We start from the raw sequence: 16,410 nt of genomic DNA on the forward strand, positions 1-16,410 counted from the left end.
AGGGCTCCTTACAGATGTTTCCCATGATGGGATCATAAACTAGGCTTCCCCAGTAGGTTTTAGAGCTCTGGGATTTGTGAAAACAATTTTGGCCAAGTCGCAGTCAGGAGCTTTCATAAGGACACTGGGTTCGCCCATCTCCCCTCTTAATCACTTTTATTGGAAATGGTTTATAATTTGCCTTCTGGACACTAAGAACCTCCAGAAGGATGAGTTTTAGTATACTTGATGATTTTTTAAAATAACCCACAGCAAAAGAAGGTTTATGCATTTTTAAAACGTTTTATTTATTTATTTAGAAAGAAGTAGTGAAAGGACAATTAGTATGGAATTTTGGAAATTTTTACGGACTTGGGGACTAAGTTGATTGAAAACAAAACTTTGAAACAATTATAAGAATATTTATTGTTTGTTTAAAATTCTGTTAAACCGTATGAAGAACTGAATTTAAGTGTAAGAAATCTCTTCCTGGGAAATGTTCTAATCAAAGAAAGGCATATAAAAGGAGACCCTGAAGTCTAGTTACATTCAGAAAGAATTAAGGATGATAATTAAAGGAGAACTCTCACTAAGAGAGAATGGAGAAAATACTTTAACTGAAAGAATTTAAGGATATTTGGCAACAACATACCTAGAACTTACTCTTTAGAGACTGTCTGATACAATGAAAATGGGCTTAAATAGAGAGATAGAAGAGGATATGGATTTATAACTAACAGTATATAAGAATGATATTGACAAATATGTTATACCACATCAACAAATGAAACTTGCCAAGGCTTCAACAGTTAAAAGACAAACACATAATAAACCAGAAGAAAGATTGGGATACAGTATGTGGATCTTAATTCAGAAAAGTGAGTTGGCTAATTTTCTTACTTTGGATATACAAAAGAGATGTGTTATACCTATGAAAGAATTCATGAGTAAAACAAATGAGAGAAAAACAATCAGCTTTTGGGGCATTACTTAAAGGGAATAATTAAGTCTCTTAAAACTAAATTTACAAAGTGAGCCTATTTGATCAAAGTTAAATGTATACAATCTTCTCTTTTCTAACAGTTTTTAATGGGTTTTTCTTGACTAGGACTGAATGATGAAACTTTAAATATTTGTTTATGGGAAGAAGAGAGTTTTGTTATCTTTTTTGAGATGGTGATAAGCTATGATATTATAATTAGAATAGATGACGAGAAGATGAAAAATTTGTTGCATCATTTGAAGGGATTAAAGATTAATATTTTCAGTTTGTTGTTTCCAGTAGCCCTTAATGGAATTTTTCTTGATTAAGTTTGAATGATGAGGTTTGAAAGATTTGTTTATAGATATGAGAGACATGGGAAAAAGAGTTTTAGAGAAAATAACAAAATATTATTTAAACTATGGGAAAGAATAATGAAAGTTAAAAGTTAAAATGTCTATATGGTTAATTCTGGTAGCTCTTAATGAATGTTTTTGATTGAGTTTGAAAGATGAGGTTTTATTATTTGTCAATAGATAAAATGAGATATGAGATGAAAAGAGTTTTGGTTGAAATATTAGAGAAGCTGTTAAGCTATTGAAAATGTTTACATTTGTCTTGACAAAGGGGGAAGTTATTTCTGTCTATATTATTTAGAAAGAAAGCACCATTTTCCTTCCCCCCTTTTTTCTTTTTGCATTTTATCTTTTGTTGTTGTTAATATTCTTTTTAGTTTACCTACAATTGGAGAATGGATTAGTAAAGTATCAAATTTAGCAGAAATGGCAAAAATTTCTGCCTACTTGAAAGACTGTACACAAGAAAAATATATTTTGGAATGGAGGAAGTGGATTGATTATATTCAAAATAAGTATCAGATTAAAAAATATCAATTAGTTTTTGAGTGAAGTTAGGAATTGCTATGTATTAGTTTAAGAAAGAAGGGAATTGATAGTGTGATGGTGTGAAATGGAATATGTTTATGTTATATTTTAGATTATGTTTGTTAGTTACAATACCCTGTATTCTGTTCTGGGAAGTCTCGGGGAATGAGGGGGAGGGGAAGACTATAAATTGATTGGTTGCCATTGTACAGGAATAATGGTAGAATTAAACAAGTTGGAATGGTGTAATGTCGGGACTGCTCGGCAAACACTCCCGAAGGGAAAGGGTAAGGAAAGAGGAGTAAAGAAGGAAGAAAGTAGGTAGGCAGGTGGGTAGGGAGGAAAGAAGGGAGGGAGAAGAAAGGATAGGAGGAGGAGAAGAAGGAGAAGATAGAGGGTTAGAAAGGATGGTAGTGAAAAGTGGGAAAGAGGAGGGGAAGTAGGAAAGCGAGGAGAAGGTGGTGGGGAAAGTTTAAGAAGGATGAGAAGGGAAGAAAGGATTAAAGGGGGGAGTGGCAGTCGAGCAGCCCTGATTGAGTATAATTTGAGTATAGGACTGATTGTTGGATAAGTGATTGTATTGTACACTGGTCAAATTGTGGGAATTATTATGGAAAATAAAAAAAATTGCTCTAAATAAAATATTCTTTTTAGTTTATATTAGGTTATTTTATCTCTGTAATTTTAAAATTCAATTAAAAATGTTATTAACAAAAGGAATGAGATACTTAAGAAGTATGTATGGTCAAAACAACGAGTGAGAGGATCCAGAATTAAAGGGTGCTGAATGAATATAGATTGAATATAACAATAAATATGAATACATAGTCCTTGACTTACCCAGTTCATTTAGTGACCATTTGAAGTTACAACAGCACTGAAAAAAATAATTTATGATCATTTTTCAAATGTATGACCAGTGCAATGTACTCATGGTCATGTGATTAAAATTCAGATGCTTGGCAACTAACAAGTGCAATGTTCTGGGGTCATGTGATCACATTTTGTCCTTCTGACAAGCAAAGTCAGTGGGGAAGCCAGATTTACTAACAACCATGTTACTAATTTAACAACTGCAGTGATTCACTTAACAACTGTGGCAAGAAACGCTATAAAATGGGTCAAAACTCACTTAACTCTCTCATTTAGCAGCAGAAATTTTAGGCTGAACTGTGGTCGTATGTTGAGGGCTACCTGTACCAAAGAAAAATGTTGAAATGATTTGAATATATAGAGAAACTAAGGATGGAAAAGCAAAATAAATATATGAAGAAAAACTGAGGCAATGTATGAATCAGTGTTTTGTGTATGAATGGAATGGAACCAAGGACGATTTGGAAGAATAGTAAAATATGAAGAGGTATAGTGAATGGTTTAGTTGTAAACTAGTAGCTGATTCCTTTTTTCTTTTCTTGCTTTAAAATTCTTTGATTTGCTTTTCTGAGGGGGAAATGCTGAGTGGAACTAGTAAATGTGGTAGTCCAAAATACCTACACTTGAATTATTAATTGAACCAAAATTAGCTTAGCCCAAAGAGCAAGTTAATTTATAAACCATAGCTAAACTATTTTTGGGGTCTCAAAGTCCTATTCTGATTATTTTCCTTTTAACTGCTATCAGCAATGCAGAGGTTTGACTGCTTCCAATAATATCCATTGATGATTAACTAAAGATGAAGAGTTTCATGTATTTATCATCAAATGGCACATAAGATTCATTTTGCTTTGTGAGGTGCACTTCTACCTGGGCTGTTGAAGTTAGCCTCTATCTTCTTGGTGCCCATTTTAAACCCATGGAGGATTTGATACAATTGAGGCTAGAGAAGGAGTGAGACTGCTTATTAGTGGAATTTAGATTTACAGAGTTGTGCCAGTTGCATTGTTCCTGACATTGCTCCCAGTCCATTGGCAATTACTTTTAGGGACTTCCTTGTATATATCAGGTTTCCTGATTCAAGACAACTTCCAGGTCAATGTTCCTATTTTCCTTCATGGACAGAAATTTAGAATGATTGAAGATGACAACCCAGGAATGTGAATGTGCAGTCTTTTGGCAGATGCCAAATCGTAAGTCCTAAGACCCTCAACTAGCATCCACAGCAATGAGATAACGGTTGTTCAGCAAAATCTGGAGATTTCAGATTCCCACCCTGATTTCAAATACTTAATATTGGATTTAGAATTATTAGATGTCACCCGATTTCAACTATGTAATTATGCTAGTTCATTCATGCCAAGGGCTTTTGGTAGGCAACGTCATTTTAAGATCATATTATTAACATCCCTATCTCTCTACTTTTGATAATAGATAGTAGACTGTGGAGAATCTCAGATTTGAAACCCCAAAGGGGCTTTGGAGAATGCAGGGGTACAAAATATAGTTTCTTTCTGAAGTTCCTTAAATATATCCCCCCCCCGACTGTACAACAGCTGCAAAAAGAAAACTTTCTCATCATTGGAGAGAAATGGAATGAACAGCTGGATGCTCTGGTCCCCCCTCTTGTCTTACATTATTCGGCAGAACAATGTACAGAGTTTGGACTAAGAAAATTGAGATGTTATGTACAAATTTTGCTTCATTTTTGGAAAGGAGACAATAGGACAGATTGTTTCTCTCTCAACTCAGGAACATTATTATCAGATAATGGTCTTCTACAATGCCTACATAGATTAGAATGAGTAGTTTGGTAACTGATCTTTTGATCTCATTTTCATGTCCTCCCAGCTGTTCTTTGCCCCTCATGATTATTTGCTAGTCTGGAATGGAAAATCTTCTTGTTCATTTTTGCATGATCTCTTTTATTAAACGTGTTTGCAAAACAAATGTTCTACATGGGGTCCCCCAACTCCTGGTTCGTTGTCTGCAGTGGTGGGATTCAAGTAATTTAACAACCGGTGCCCTGCCCTAATGATTTCTTCCAACAACCAGTTTACCAAACTGCTCAGAAAGTTAACAACCGGTTCTCCTGAAGTGGTGCAAACTGGCTGAATCCCACCACTGGTTGACTGGTCCACGGTATGCCAGAAATGGCCAAGCAAGCAAGCGAAGGCCCATCCATGGATGTCTACACCTAAACCTAACCATACAGATAACCGGGAACAACAATTTCCTTTCATTCCAAAATTGTAAATGTTATCTGCAAATTTACCTTTTTATTTTGACATACATTATTGTCTTTGGTAGAAGAAGTGTTAGTAAAATGAAGAAAAAACCTGCTGTACATACCCTTGGCTCAGCAAAACAACTCTTCTTTCTACACTTCATATGCTAGAAAAAGCCTGGAACAGCCAGGTCAAGCCAGGAAATTAAAAATCTGGCAGGATGACATAGATGATTGACATCCTTACCTTGTATTTGTCTGACTTGCTTTAAATCTTGTGCAATACGTAAGTGGAGACAACAAGCAGGTAGGGGAAAAGGTAGAAGACGCACAATCCTGCCCATTTCAAGCATTTACATCACCTTTTGTGTTCTATGCAGCAGGAGGAGGAGGAGGAGATCAGTGAATTGAATATGCCCATCTGTTTTTCAATACTGGATAGCAAAAGGACTCTTGAGAAAGCTTTCAGGCCCAGAACCACAGATCATAAACTACAGAAACACTTTCCATAGACCTACAGAAATGCCATGACTTGAGTCATTAAAGATGAACTGGTCTAACTGTATATTACAATGCCTGCAAAGTAAATGTGATATAAAAAAAATGGAAGAATGTTGCAGCAGGGAAAGTTGTAATTACCATGTCTGCTTCGTATATACCTTGACAGTCTACATGGATTAAAATAGTGATTTTTGAATTATATTTAAAGGTTGCTCTGATAAAGGTTTTTAAGCTTTCAAATTTAATTAACATTAACCCTTGCTATTAGAAATGGAACTGAATCAATGTCTTGATAAACTGCTATAAAATAACATCTTAACACTTATTAGGAGTATGTTAATTTAGGTCCTTTAATATAGATTATTACTTGCACAAAATCATACTGCTGTCATTGGGAATTATGTGTAGATTTAATTGCACTTATATCCCAAATATAAACACACTTAAATGTTAATACTTCCCTTAGAAGCATTACTTTTTATGAGATTTAATTGAAATCCCAAGGCTGACTTCACAAATGGTATTTAGATCAGTCACTGCTCTTCTTCTCTTGATAAATCAAAGAGAAAAGCAACGTCAATTGCAATGGAATTGTTTTGAAATGATTCTCTTCTACTCATTTCCTCTAGACATATTTTAAGTTACTTGTCTCAGACTAGAAATCACAGTCCTACAAAACATTAGGTCTATGTGCAACAAATCTCAAAATTATTTAAATAACTTATTTTGGAATGAACTGATCTTAATAAACTATCATTTGCTACTTTATTTCAATTTTTACTATTCAACTTTACTGGTAGATCAGGCATACAAAAATGGTGAAACCTACCGAAAGCTAAATAGAAAACTATTATATAAATATATAGGAAATGTATAACCCTGAGTTTATGTAATAGATGTCACATCCTGGTTACAAGTAGGCATTTGAGGAGTAAAAAGATATCACTTTTAAAAATAGAAGTGACTGTATGCAATATATTTATATATTTATGACTGAGCCATAGTGGCGCAGTGGTTAGAGTGCAGCACTGCAGGCTACTTCTGTGCCTGACGGCTGCCTGCAATTTGGCAGTTCAAATCTCACCTGGTTCAAGGTTGACTCAGCCTTCCATCCTTCCGAGGTGGGTAAAATGAGGACCCAGATTGTTGGGGGGAATATGCCGACTCTGTAAACTGCTTTGAGAGGGCTAAAAAAGCACTGTAAAGTGGTATATAAGTCTAAGTGCTATTGCTATATATTTGAAATGAATTGCACATCCTCTCCTAATTTCTTGCCTTTCTGCCATTCCCAAGTGACAATTATAGCACACAGGTGCACACACACAGAGAATTATTTTCTATATACATGTTATATTCTTTTCTCTTTTCTACAGGAAACACCCTCACCCCCATAGCTCTTACTCTCTCCAATAATAAATTCAAGTAGTCAGGGCCAACAAGATTATAGTACGCATGAAACCAATGACAAATACAAGAGAGAAATCATCACGTTTGGAAGGGTAACCTAATATTTCCAGAAGTACAAATTATAAGGAAAACACTCCTCCAAAACAAAAGAAAAAACAAAAGAAAAAAGAAAAGAAAAAGAAAGGCAGCCTCTTTCCTCCCTGCCTTGGCAAACAAGATATCAAATATCAGCCTTTCATCATATGATACTAAATAAGTCTTGAGGGAAATACCTGGGGGACAAAGGATGGAAAGGAAACAACCAGTTGGAAAAAAACATTGTACACTATAGTGCAACCTTTGCGATACCTCCAACTTTTCTCTAACCAAAAGTACACAATCCCAAACCCCAGAGCCATATGCAGCCCTGCAACCATTCTGCCTGAAACCAAATGCCTCCAAAAATTGTTACCAAATTGTGATTTTTAAGATGACAGAGGAAAAGAATGTATGTAATCATATCCAATGTACAGCCACTTCATTTTACTATAATTTAAAGCAGCAGTCTCCAGGCTTGGCAACTTTAAGCCTGAAGGACTTCAACTCCCAGAATTCCCCAGCCAGCTTTGAAGTCCTCCAGGCTTAAAGTTGCCAAGGCAACTTTAGTTGAAGTCCTCCAGGCTTAAAGTTGCCAAGGCTGGAGACCCCTGGCTTAAAGGACTAGTTTTATTTCCCTTGTTCTCATCACTTCTTCAAGAGTAACCCTCAGCATGCCAATTAAAGGTCAACTATGATCCTAGACAAAACAATCTGCAGACACCTGAAATGTAGCAAAAATGACCTGCTCAAAGAAATTTGAGATAACATTTAAGTAGAAGCTTTTGAATGGTTATATTAAAACGAATGTATTTAATCTTTATGATCTTATAGAATTCATGTTTGAGTTACATTTGAAGGCATTCCTTCACATATGGAAGGGGTCTCCAATCTTGGCAACTTTAAGACTTATGGACTTCAACTCCCAGAATTCCTCAGCTTTGCTGTGGGAGTTGAAGTCCACAAGTCTTAAAGTTGCCAAGATTGGAGACCCCTGTATTAAAGTGTGGCTGAGGAACTGTCGGCTCTTCCAACTGTTGCTGCTGGGATCGGACCAGCATCGCCAAGGATGCTGGGAACGGTAGTTTAGCCGTATGGTAACTAGATTTTTAAAAAGAGTTTTCAATGCCAGAGGAAAAATGAAGATGCGCTCTGCTGAGAGGCATACTGTGAGAAATGGAATTATTCCTGTAAAAAATTTAGCCTAAGTAACTCCATATTGTACCCTTACTGTAACTTGAGTTAACCTGAGCTATTTTAGCAGTGTAAGACATTTAATAAGGGGAAGTTTGTGTAATGCCTGTTCTGAGGAAACAAGCCATAAAATGATGTTTGTACCTGTTGAGCAGGACAGGCTGACCTAAGCAAAATCGTATTCCATTTAATTGTTCTGTAAATGACATAAGGGGGAAGTATGATCTCTGGGGGGGACTTTCCAGAGGAAGAAGATGGTGCTGAATAAGCCAGAAATGTTATGTAATGTGTGAAGAACAATGACAGGTGGGGGCATCATAACTGCCCTGTTGATTGTCTGAAAATGTATTTAAACCATGTATTCGGAGCTGTCAGACGTTCTCTCCCTTGCGGAAAACCCTTTTGCAAAAGCTTTTTGATATATATTTCTTTAATAAATCTGCTGTACACTTGTTCATGGTTTTCGTTGCCTTTTTATGGGATTTACCATTAGTCTCTTTCTCACACATATTTGGACAAAATCAATGATCTTCCTCATCCCCATCAGGCAACAGGCTGATGAGAAAAAAGATTCGATCAGTGGACAATTATTCTTAAATCTAATTATCATACTACTGCTAAAAAGGGGTTTTTTTGGGTGGGGAGAGCATACACCCGGGGTGGGTGGGGAGGAAGAAAATAGAGGAATAGCATATAACCAAATTGCTGTAGAAGGAAAACAAAGTGGATTAAATTATTTTCCTCAAAAAGAACCAAATTTCTGAAAGCAATTTTGGCGTCTTATTTGAAAAAGGAACAATAAAAGTGAAGAGAGAACTTTACTTGTATTATTTGTCTGAAAAAAAATGACACTAATTAGGCCTTGATATTCTTGTCACTTGGTAAAAAAATTAAGTAGACTTTTTTCTGAGTTTTTCAAATTCAGAAAAAAAAAAATCCAGCTTTTAATGACTTTCCCATTTATGAGGAACATCAGGGATACCTTGTGTCCTCCAGATGTTGGCCAGATTCCCATTAGCCCTAACCAACAAAATCCAAAATAAAAGACAGTGGGTGTAACCCAAAATATCTGAAAAGAACTTGCTTATCTATCCTGTGTTAATCACAAGATTAATGTACTAAACATGGCTCCCTTATTTAAAGGATGATAGATTAAATTTATTTCATTTAATCACAATATGGTTCTCTTCCAAAAAGTGAAGAGGCTCTGCAATAGTTAAGTGAAGCAGCACTGTGAAAAATCTACACAGCCGTTAAAATGCCAGGTTAACACACTTATGCAATCACGTCGTTTTTAGCTTTTTGTTATCCCCCGCCCCAAAGATTTGTTTGCTTTTCAATTGAATTGTACAGCTTACATGTTATATTAAAGGTCAAAAAAAAAAATCTTAAGTGATTTATCTTGGTCTGACTTTTTTACATCTCAAAAACCTGGCATTTTAACAGGTGTGCATAGATTTTTTATATCCACCGCAGAAGTCAGATATTTGTCATTCCTAGCTGCTATTAGAAACAAATGCTGAATTCAGTCTAGAGGTGAGAAAGTTAGCTGGCTCCTCAAATGCTTTTGGACGCATCTCTCAACAGCCCTGCCATGGCATATGGTGGCTACTGCTGATGGGAGCTGGTGTCCCAAGAATTAATGAGACTGTGTTTTCTCATCTTTAAAATAGGACAAGAGTTTCAGCTGGATAGAACTCCTGGGACTACAGTGAAGTGGGTTTAAGTGAGAAATTTCCTATGCTTCCTTTCCCAATGCATTTGGCTTCATTTCAGCTTCTAAGTGCAAGAGGCATGAACATGGCTTTGAGGAGCTTGGCTTGCAATCTTCCAAAAGCAGCACAATTATATTGAAAAGTGTATGTAAAAAAGTGGGAGAAAATTTTGTGCTGCCAACTGATTTATCTGGCACATGGCTTCAGTGAAATTAGGGAGAAAAATAGCCCCATAGTAGTAGCATATCTTACTGATTTAATAACGGGTATTATAGCACACAAAGAATTCTCCACTCTTTATCTTCTATGTCAGTGAAAATGTGCATAATGATTCACAACTTTTTAAAATGGTTTATGTTTGAATCATCAAATGATGCAAGTCATTTTATTACCCATCTAGAGATCAAAAAAATATGCCTCTGTAGAATCTACTAAAAGCCATCATATGTTCATGGCTGTGCTTAAATTCTCAATATGTTCTTCAGGTCCAAAGCCAACATCCTGACCACAATCACAATCTGAAATAAAACCTAATATCTTATGTCCAAGTAAGTGTGCACAGGACAACAGCCTGTGGCATACCTAAGCAGAACAGAATTCAAACCACAGAATGGAATGCCAACGAACCGTACAATTTCATTACAACGGGCAACATTCATCCTTCCAAATTATATATAAATCCACCTACAAATATATTGCTCTAGCTAAAAATCTTTTTATTAAAAAAAATAAACAGGGCACAATATTTCTTATACCACCCACTTTCCTGATTCCCTCCCCCCACAACTGCCTTTGAAAAAAATGAGCGAATAAGGACGAATGTTCATTTTATGAGAGAACAGAACATCTGAGGATTTCTGAACAAATTATATTAAGTCGTCTTCTGTTTTTATTCTCTTTGCCACTGGTTGACAGTCTTCAGCAGGCAAATCTTGTGCTTTTTGGTTAGAAGTGCGATTTCCTGTTAAATTGTTCACAGTATTGTATAATTCTGACGGAACCGATACACAAATTCTGGGGGAAGACACCATCATAGACTGCTCCTGGGAAACCAAGGGCACTGAAATTGCTGGTGCTCTTGCAGCAAACAATTGTGCCAGATTCTCTAAGGCAACTGTCTGTCTGTCCATGGCATCTGCTATCCTCCTGGTAGACGTCTCCATGAGAGCAATCAGTTTGTCCACGTTTTGAGCAGCCTGATTTACATAATTGGCAAGTATGGTAAATTCCTCTTTATGGGACTCACACGTTCTACTCTGTGCAAGTTCAGAGGTTTCACTGTGTTTTGACTGCAAATCAGACAGAGCATTTACCAGTCTGTCACCCACTTGGGAAATGGCGTCTACTATGTCTGAAGTAGTTTCAGTTTGTCTCCTGTGTTTCCTATTCCAGTGGTTGTTGTTTATTCTGTCAGCGTCAACCAGGGATGCCCTGGAAAAAGTGCCGGATGGGCCTACATTGAAAGAAAGGACTAGAAGTTATCAAGTGATCAAACACATTTAGAATTCATTAACATTTAATCTTGGGGCAAGTCAAATTAGGAAAAGAAACAACCTCTGAACAGGTGCAAACACTTCAATAAGTAAGCAATATCAAAACTTGTGCACTTAGGTCAGTGAATTGTATGCAACATTAAATGATAGTATTTCCCTACCCGCTTTAAAGAAATTAAGCACAGCTTCCCCTAATTTAGCCATCTTTCTGAAATTGGTGCTAACTCCTAAGGTTCACCTGAACTGACGGAATGACCATCTCCTCTTGTATTAGGGAAACTAGGTGAAGCCACATCTCCCGCAAGAAGGCCATCTTCTCCATGCGGTTCCCATTCATCACCTGGAGACTGGGCATGGACAGGTTCGGAATCCATCCGTGCATCTTGAAAATAGCCATTGGAGTCATTTGTAGGTTCTGGGATGGATGCTTCATCATCATCAGAAACCAAGACAACACTTAGCTTTTCATTTTTTTCTTGCTCCAAGCCCAATTTTTGGACTTCGTGAGTCCTCCTATCTATAGATAGAGAAACTTTGGACACCACAAGACCCTTGTGCATGCACAGGAAACTGTTCAAGGAATCATAAAATGGCAAGGCACGTTGACCACTCACAGAAGAGTTGTTTCCACAAACAATTGCCTTGTATCCTCGCCGAAGCTCCTTGGCACGCAAGCGACACTGCTTCATATCCCGGTCATAGCCATATTCTCGCATCCTATCAGAGATCCATTCATACTGTGCCTCATTGCGAAAGTTGGTGGCCAGTGAGGCTTGGACTTGATCATCACCCCAGATCTCAATGAAGGTCCGTATTTCTTCATCAGGCCAATATGGATTACGATGACGAATACTCTTCCTAGGAGTAAATGACTGGATATTCATATTCTCCCCTGGTAGTTGTTGTTGATCACGAAAAAACGACTTAATCCCAACAGATGATGGACTTTTTGTTGATGTTAAGTATTTTGCCCGGAGGTGGTTCAGTTCTTGCAAGTTATTCTGCAGACTTTTTAAGAAATCATAGTCACCAGCCATTCTCTTCTTTATGCCCTTGCTGTCAAAAAGGAAGCCAAACATTAACATTCTACAAATACAGCAAATTTTACCAATTAATCTGGGGTTCCTTGTTTGGTAGGCCTGACTATATAAACATACCACTTTATATGTTTAATATGCTGCTTTCAAAGAAATTTGTTTTAAAGTATATGCATCAAATTTAATAGAAGAATCATTCTGGGCTCCATGGAGTTAGCTTCTATAGTCTATTCATTACTTGAATCCAAAAAGAATTACACACACATTAAAAATCTACAATTCAACATAGTAACTATGAGCCTGAAGCTCTTTCCTGAAAAGAGAAATACAGTAATGCAATTTGACTTTATAAGAGAATTGTATTCACCTAGTATTTATCCTTGATACTGTATATAATTCAAGTTATTTTTAAATAGAATAGAATAGAATAGAATAGAATTTTTTATTGGCCAAGTGTGATTGGACACACAAGGAATTTGTCTTGGTGCATATGCTCTCAGTGTACATAAAAGAAAAGATATGTTCATCAAGGTACAACATTTATCAAGTAAGTTATTATATTATTCTTCCAAGTCAATGTGTTTAGGATCTGCCACTGCAATCACTGCAATTTTATCTTCATGTAAATATGTTTACATTCAGTTATTAGAAAACACCACCACATGATGATATCATTATCTTCACCCAGCCTTGCCTGTAGGCATCCGGATTTTAAAAGAATTAATATAGATAATTAACAAGATAATAAACTCTGAAAAAGCACCTGCCTCAAAACACTACAACTAATTAAATGCCTACATTTGAGGCTTGATATAATATAGTCAAACCACAAGTCATTCTACATTTTTAAAGTTTGAGTTGGGGACTCAAATTTTCCATTCATATATTTAAAAAAAATTAGGCCTGTTATATCAAAATATTTTGCTCTCTGTCTCTGGTGTGTATGTATGAATATGAGAGACGACAAATAGATACATGGATATACATAAAAAAACCCTGCTTTTGTTCAACTTTCTATAAACTGGTGCTCCCCAGTTATGAGCCTAGTCAAAGAGACTATGTTGATTGGAGCTGACACAACCTTCAGCAAGCTAGTCTTTAGTTATTTGAGTTCCCTTAGTAAGCCCTGGTTACTTCCACTCCGGTTCCTATCAATCTAGATGGGAATTTCCTTAAGTAGAAGTTGGGAGGTTTGCAAATCGTGCATGGGAAAAATCCAAAAAGCAAAGGGATCAGGAACCCAGATCTCTTCCTTTCAAAGTCCTGCTTCTGAACGAGATGCAGAGGATGGCAGGCACTCTTGATAAAACCACCTAGCCCAGACCTGATCCGTGATGACAAGCCTCCTTCTCTGTCCCACGGGGCACTGAAATCTGGGGTTCCTGCGCGTATTTTGAAAATATATTTTAGAAATATCAACTCGGGGGTACATCCGCCCTCTTCCCAATCCCCTCCATTCCCAGCAAGTCCCCCCTGGTGATTCTCTCCCGCACTTTCGGAGCCAATCCTGGCTGCTCTCCTGGGCTATGCAAGCCACGGCGCGTTCCCACGACCCTCCCGATCCTCCACCCAGGTATCTCCCTAAAAGCTACAGCGCTCCCCCTTCCTTACAGTCGCACACTTACTTGCAAGTTCCCGGCTCGCTCGTTGGCAAGCAAGCCTGCTGCGATTGGACCCGCGGCAGGACAAGCACATCACCGACCCAATCGGAGCCTCCTTCAAAAAGGCTGGACCAAAGCAGAGGAAGAAGGCGGGGCGCCAACTCTCCATCAGGAAGGTGGGGAGAGGCAAAAAGTCAAGCTGCTGACTGACAGGCGGACTTTCGAATCAAAGGACGGAGAATGAGGAAGGGCGGGGAAGAAAGGCTAAAAAAAAAGAAAGAAAAGAGGGGGGGGGACTTAAAAAAGATAAAACTGCGAAAGAAATGGGCAGGTCGGGCTGAGGTGGCAGAAGAGTAAATGATCCTCTCTCGCTGCAAGCGGGTCTTCCGAGAGAGAAGGTTTTTAAGGCTTGCATGGGTTATTGCAAAAAAAAGGAAAATAAAGCGCAACAGAAGGCGGAGGTTGAAACAGATAACAGAAAGCTTCCCTCCTCTCCCTCTTTTTTACCTTGCAAAGTTAGGCATTTCTGGCGGAGAAGCAGAAATTCCCACGGAAACGGAGCTGAACTTTTAAAGGTCTTCAAGCGGGCAGCGCTCGCAGTTCAATCCACCTTGGCCCATGTGACCGCCAGACCTCCGGCCACTTTAGGGGAGTGGCCAAGCGCGAGGGTCTGCGCGCACTTGACCCGGGGATGCTGAACTCTGGGCTTGTTTTATTTTTATTTATTTATTTTTGTCACAACAATATACATAAGCATCACACAAAATGGTTATATAGTATATAAACATATATATGAGGAAATTTGAGGAAGTATAAGCATATATGTATAAGAATAAAAAAAATAATAGGACAGGAACGGTAGGCACATTTGTGCTCTTATGCACGCCCCTTATAGTCCTTTTAGGAAAAGGGGTGAGGTCAATGGTAGATAGTTTTTGGTTAAAGCTTTTGGGATTATGAGAAGAGACCAGAGTCAGGTAATGTGTTCCAAGCACTGATGATTCTGTTACAGAAATCATATTTTCTGCAATCTAGATTGAAGCGGTTAACATTAAGTTTAAATCTATTGGTTGCTCTTGTATTATTGCAATTGAAGCTGAAGTAGTCTTTAACAGGAAGGACATTACAATAGATGATTCTATGAATTAAACTTAGGTCTTGACGAAGAAGTTCCATTCTGTCACTCCACCGGCATGAGGTTGCCCCTTTTTTCCTCCTTGCCTGGGACAAAATGCCGGAGTTAGGATTTGGTTTGCTTAGGCAGGGTTTACTCAAGCCACAGTGCCCACTTTGTGACCATTATATGATTTTTTGTGGTGGTTCTATACAATTCAATTTGTAATCAAATACAATCCAATAGTAATAATAATATTGCTTATAATGTTATGCTTATATATATATATATATATCCAGGGGTAAAATCCAGCAGGTTCTGACTGGTTCTGGAGAAGCGGTAGCGGAAATTTTGAGTAGTTTGGTGAACCAGCAAATACCAGCTCTGGCTGGCCTCAGAGTGGGGTGGGAATGGAGATTTTGCAATATCCTTTCCCTGCCACGCCCATCAAGCCACACCCGCAGAACCGGTAGTAAAAATGTTGGATTTCCCCACTGTATATATCTATATATACATTTAACTCAGTGGTGGGTTGCTTCCGGTTCGGTCCGGTTCCTTAGAACCAGTAGTAAAATCAGGAGGCTCTGCCTACCCACCACAACATCATGATGGGTGATCTGCGCATGTACAGAAGCGCACGCGTGGTCCCATTGTGAACAGTTAGTAAAGTAGAACCTACCCCTGATTTAACTCTATTTTATTAATCATTCTTAATTATAAATTTACTAACTTCTGCTTCTATTTTCTAGCCACGTATATGATTTCTTGAGTGGGTTCTTTGCACAGAAAAGAGTCAAGTTGGTACAAAGTCTCTCTCTTTCTCTCTGTGTGGGTGTTTCCCAATCTCAACAACTTTTAAGATGTGTGAACTTCAACTCTCAGAACTCCCCAGCCAGAAACACTGATCCAGGTACACTAAAAGGAATTAACAGATTTAGGAGAGAGAGGGAGAGAGATAGGGAGATGGAGAGGGAGGGAGGGAGGGAGAGAGAGAGAGAGAGAGAGAGAGAGAGAGAGAGAGGGAAGGTTAATGAAAGAAAAAGGAGAGGACCAGATAAATGCAGATTGACTGTAGCATAAAGGATATTCTACATTTTTAATTTTAAATATCTTTAGCTCCATCTACTCAGTTTTGATACAATATATCTTTTCCCTGGAGAGCCACTTTGCTAGAAACTGGGAGACCGTGAATTCTAGTCCTGCCTAAGACTCATGGGGCTAGTCACTTTCTCTCAGCCCTAAGGAGGAAGCAATGGCAAACCACTTCTGAACTCTTGCCAAGAAAACTGCAGGAACTTTTCAGGCACCTCTATAACTGTCTGGTTGGT

At 37.8% G+C, this 16,410-nt stretch overlaps 1 protein-coding gene across 3 annotated transcripts; it reads right to left on the minus strand.

The window, feature by feature from the left end:
- Nucleotides 1–10,253: 10,253 nt before the first annotated feature.
- Nucleotides 10,254–14,579, minus strand: LOC131194673 (uncharacterized). Of its 3 annotated transcripts, none has more exons than XM_058175953.1 (3): nucleotides 14,476–14,579; nucleotides 11,569–12,386; nucleotides 10,254–11,290 (listed from the first exon to the last, which is right to left on the minus strand). In XM_058175953.1, exons 1-3 carry the CDS (start codon nucleotides 14,490–14,492, stop codon nucleotides 10,704–10,706), a joined length of 1,422 nt encoding a protein of 473 aa, XP_058031936.1. In that variant the 5' UTR covers nucleotides 14,493–14,579; the 3' UTR covers nucleotides 10,254–10,703. The 3 variants fall into 3 exon arrangements, with proteins under 3 accessions (XP_058031936.1, XP_058031937.1, XP_058031935.1); XM_058175954.1 differs by lacking the exon at nucleotides 14,476–14,579 and adding an exon at nucleotides 12,735–13,951 and having other exon boundaries at nucleotides 10,255–11,290; XM_058175952.1 differs by lacking the exon at nucleotides 14,476–14,579 and having other exon boundaries at nucleotides 10,255–11,290; nucleotides 11,569–13,951.
- Nucleotides 14,580–16,410: the final 1,831 nt, after the last annotated feature.

The sequence above is a fragment of the Ahaetulla prasina genome, chromosome 3, assembly GCF_028640845.1.
Source record: "Ahaetulla prasina isolate Xishuangbanna chromosome 3, ASM2864084v1, whole genome shotgun sequence".
Lineage (NCBI taxonomy): Eukaryota > Metazoa > Chordata > Lepidosauria > Squamata > Colubridae > Ahaetulla > Ahaetulla prasina.

What these genes read in the sequence shown, in the direction of transcription:
- LOC131194673 (XM_058175952.1), bottom strand. Translation starts at nt 12,415, where the DNA reads ATGTTAATGTTTGGCTTCCTTTTTGACAGCAAGGGCATAAAGAAGAGA. An exon ending in TGGTCATTCCGTCAGTTCAG is followed by an intron (nt 11,291 to 11,568) that starts GTGAACCTTAGG and finishes CTTTCAATGTAG; the next exon opens with GCCCATCCGGCACTTTTTCC.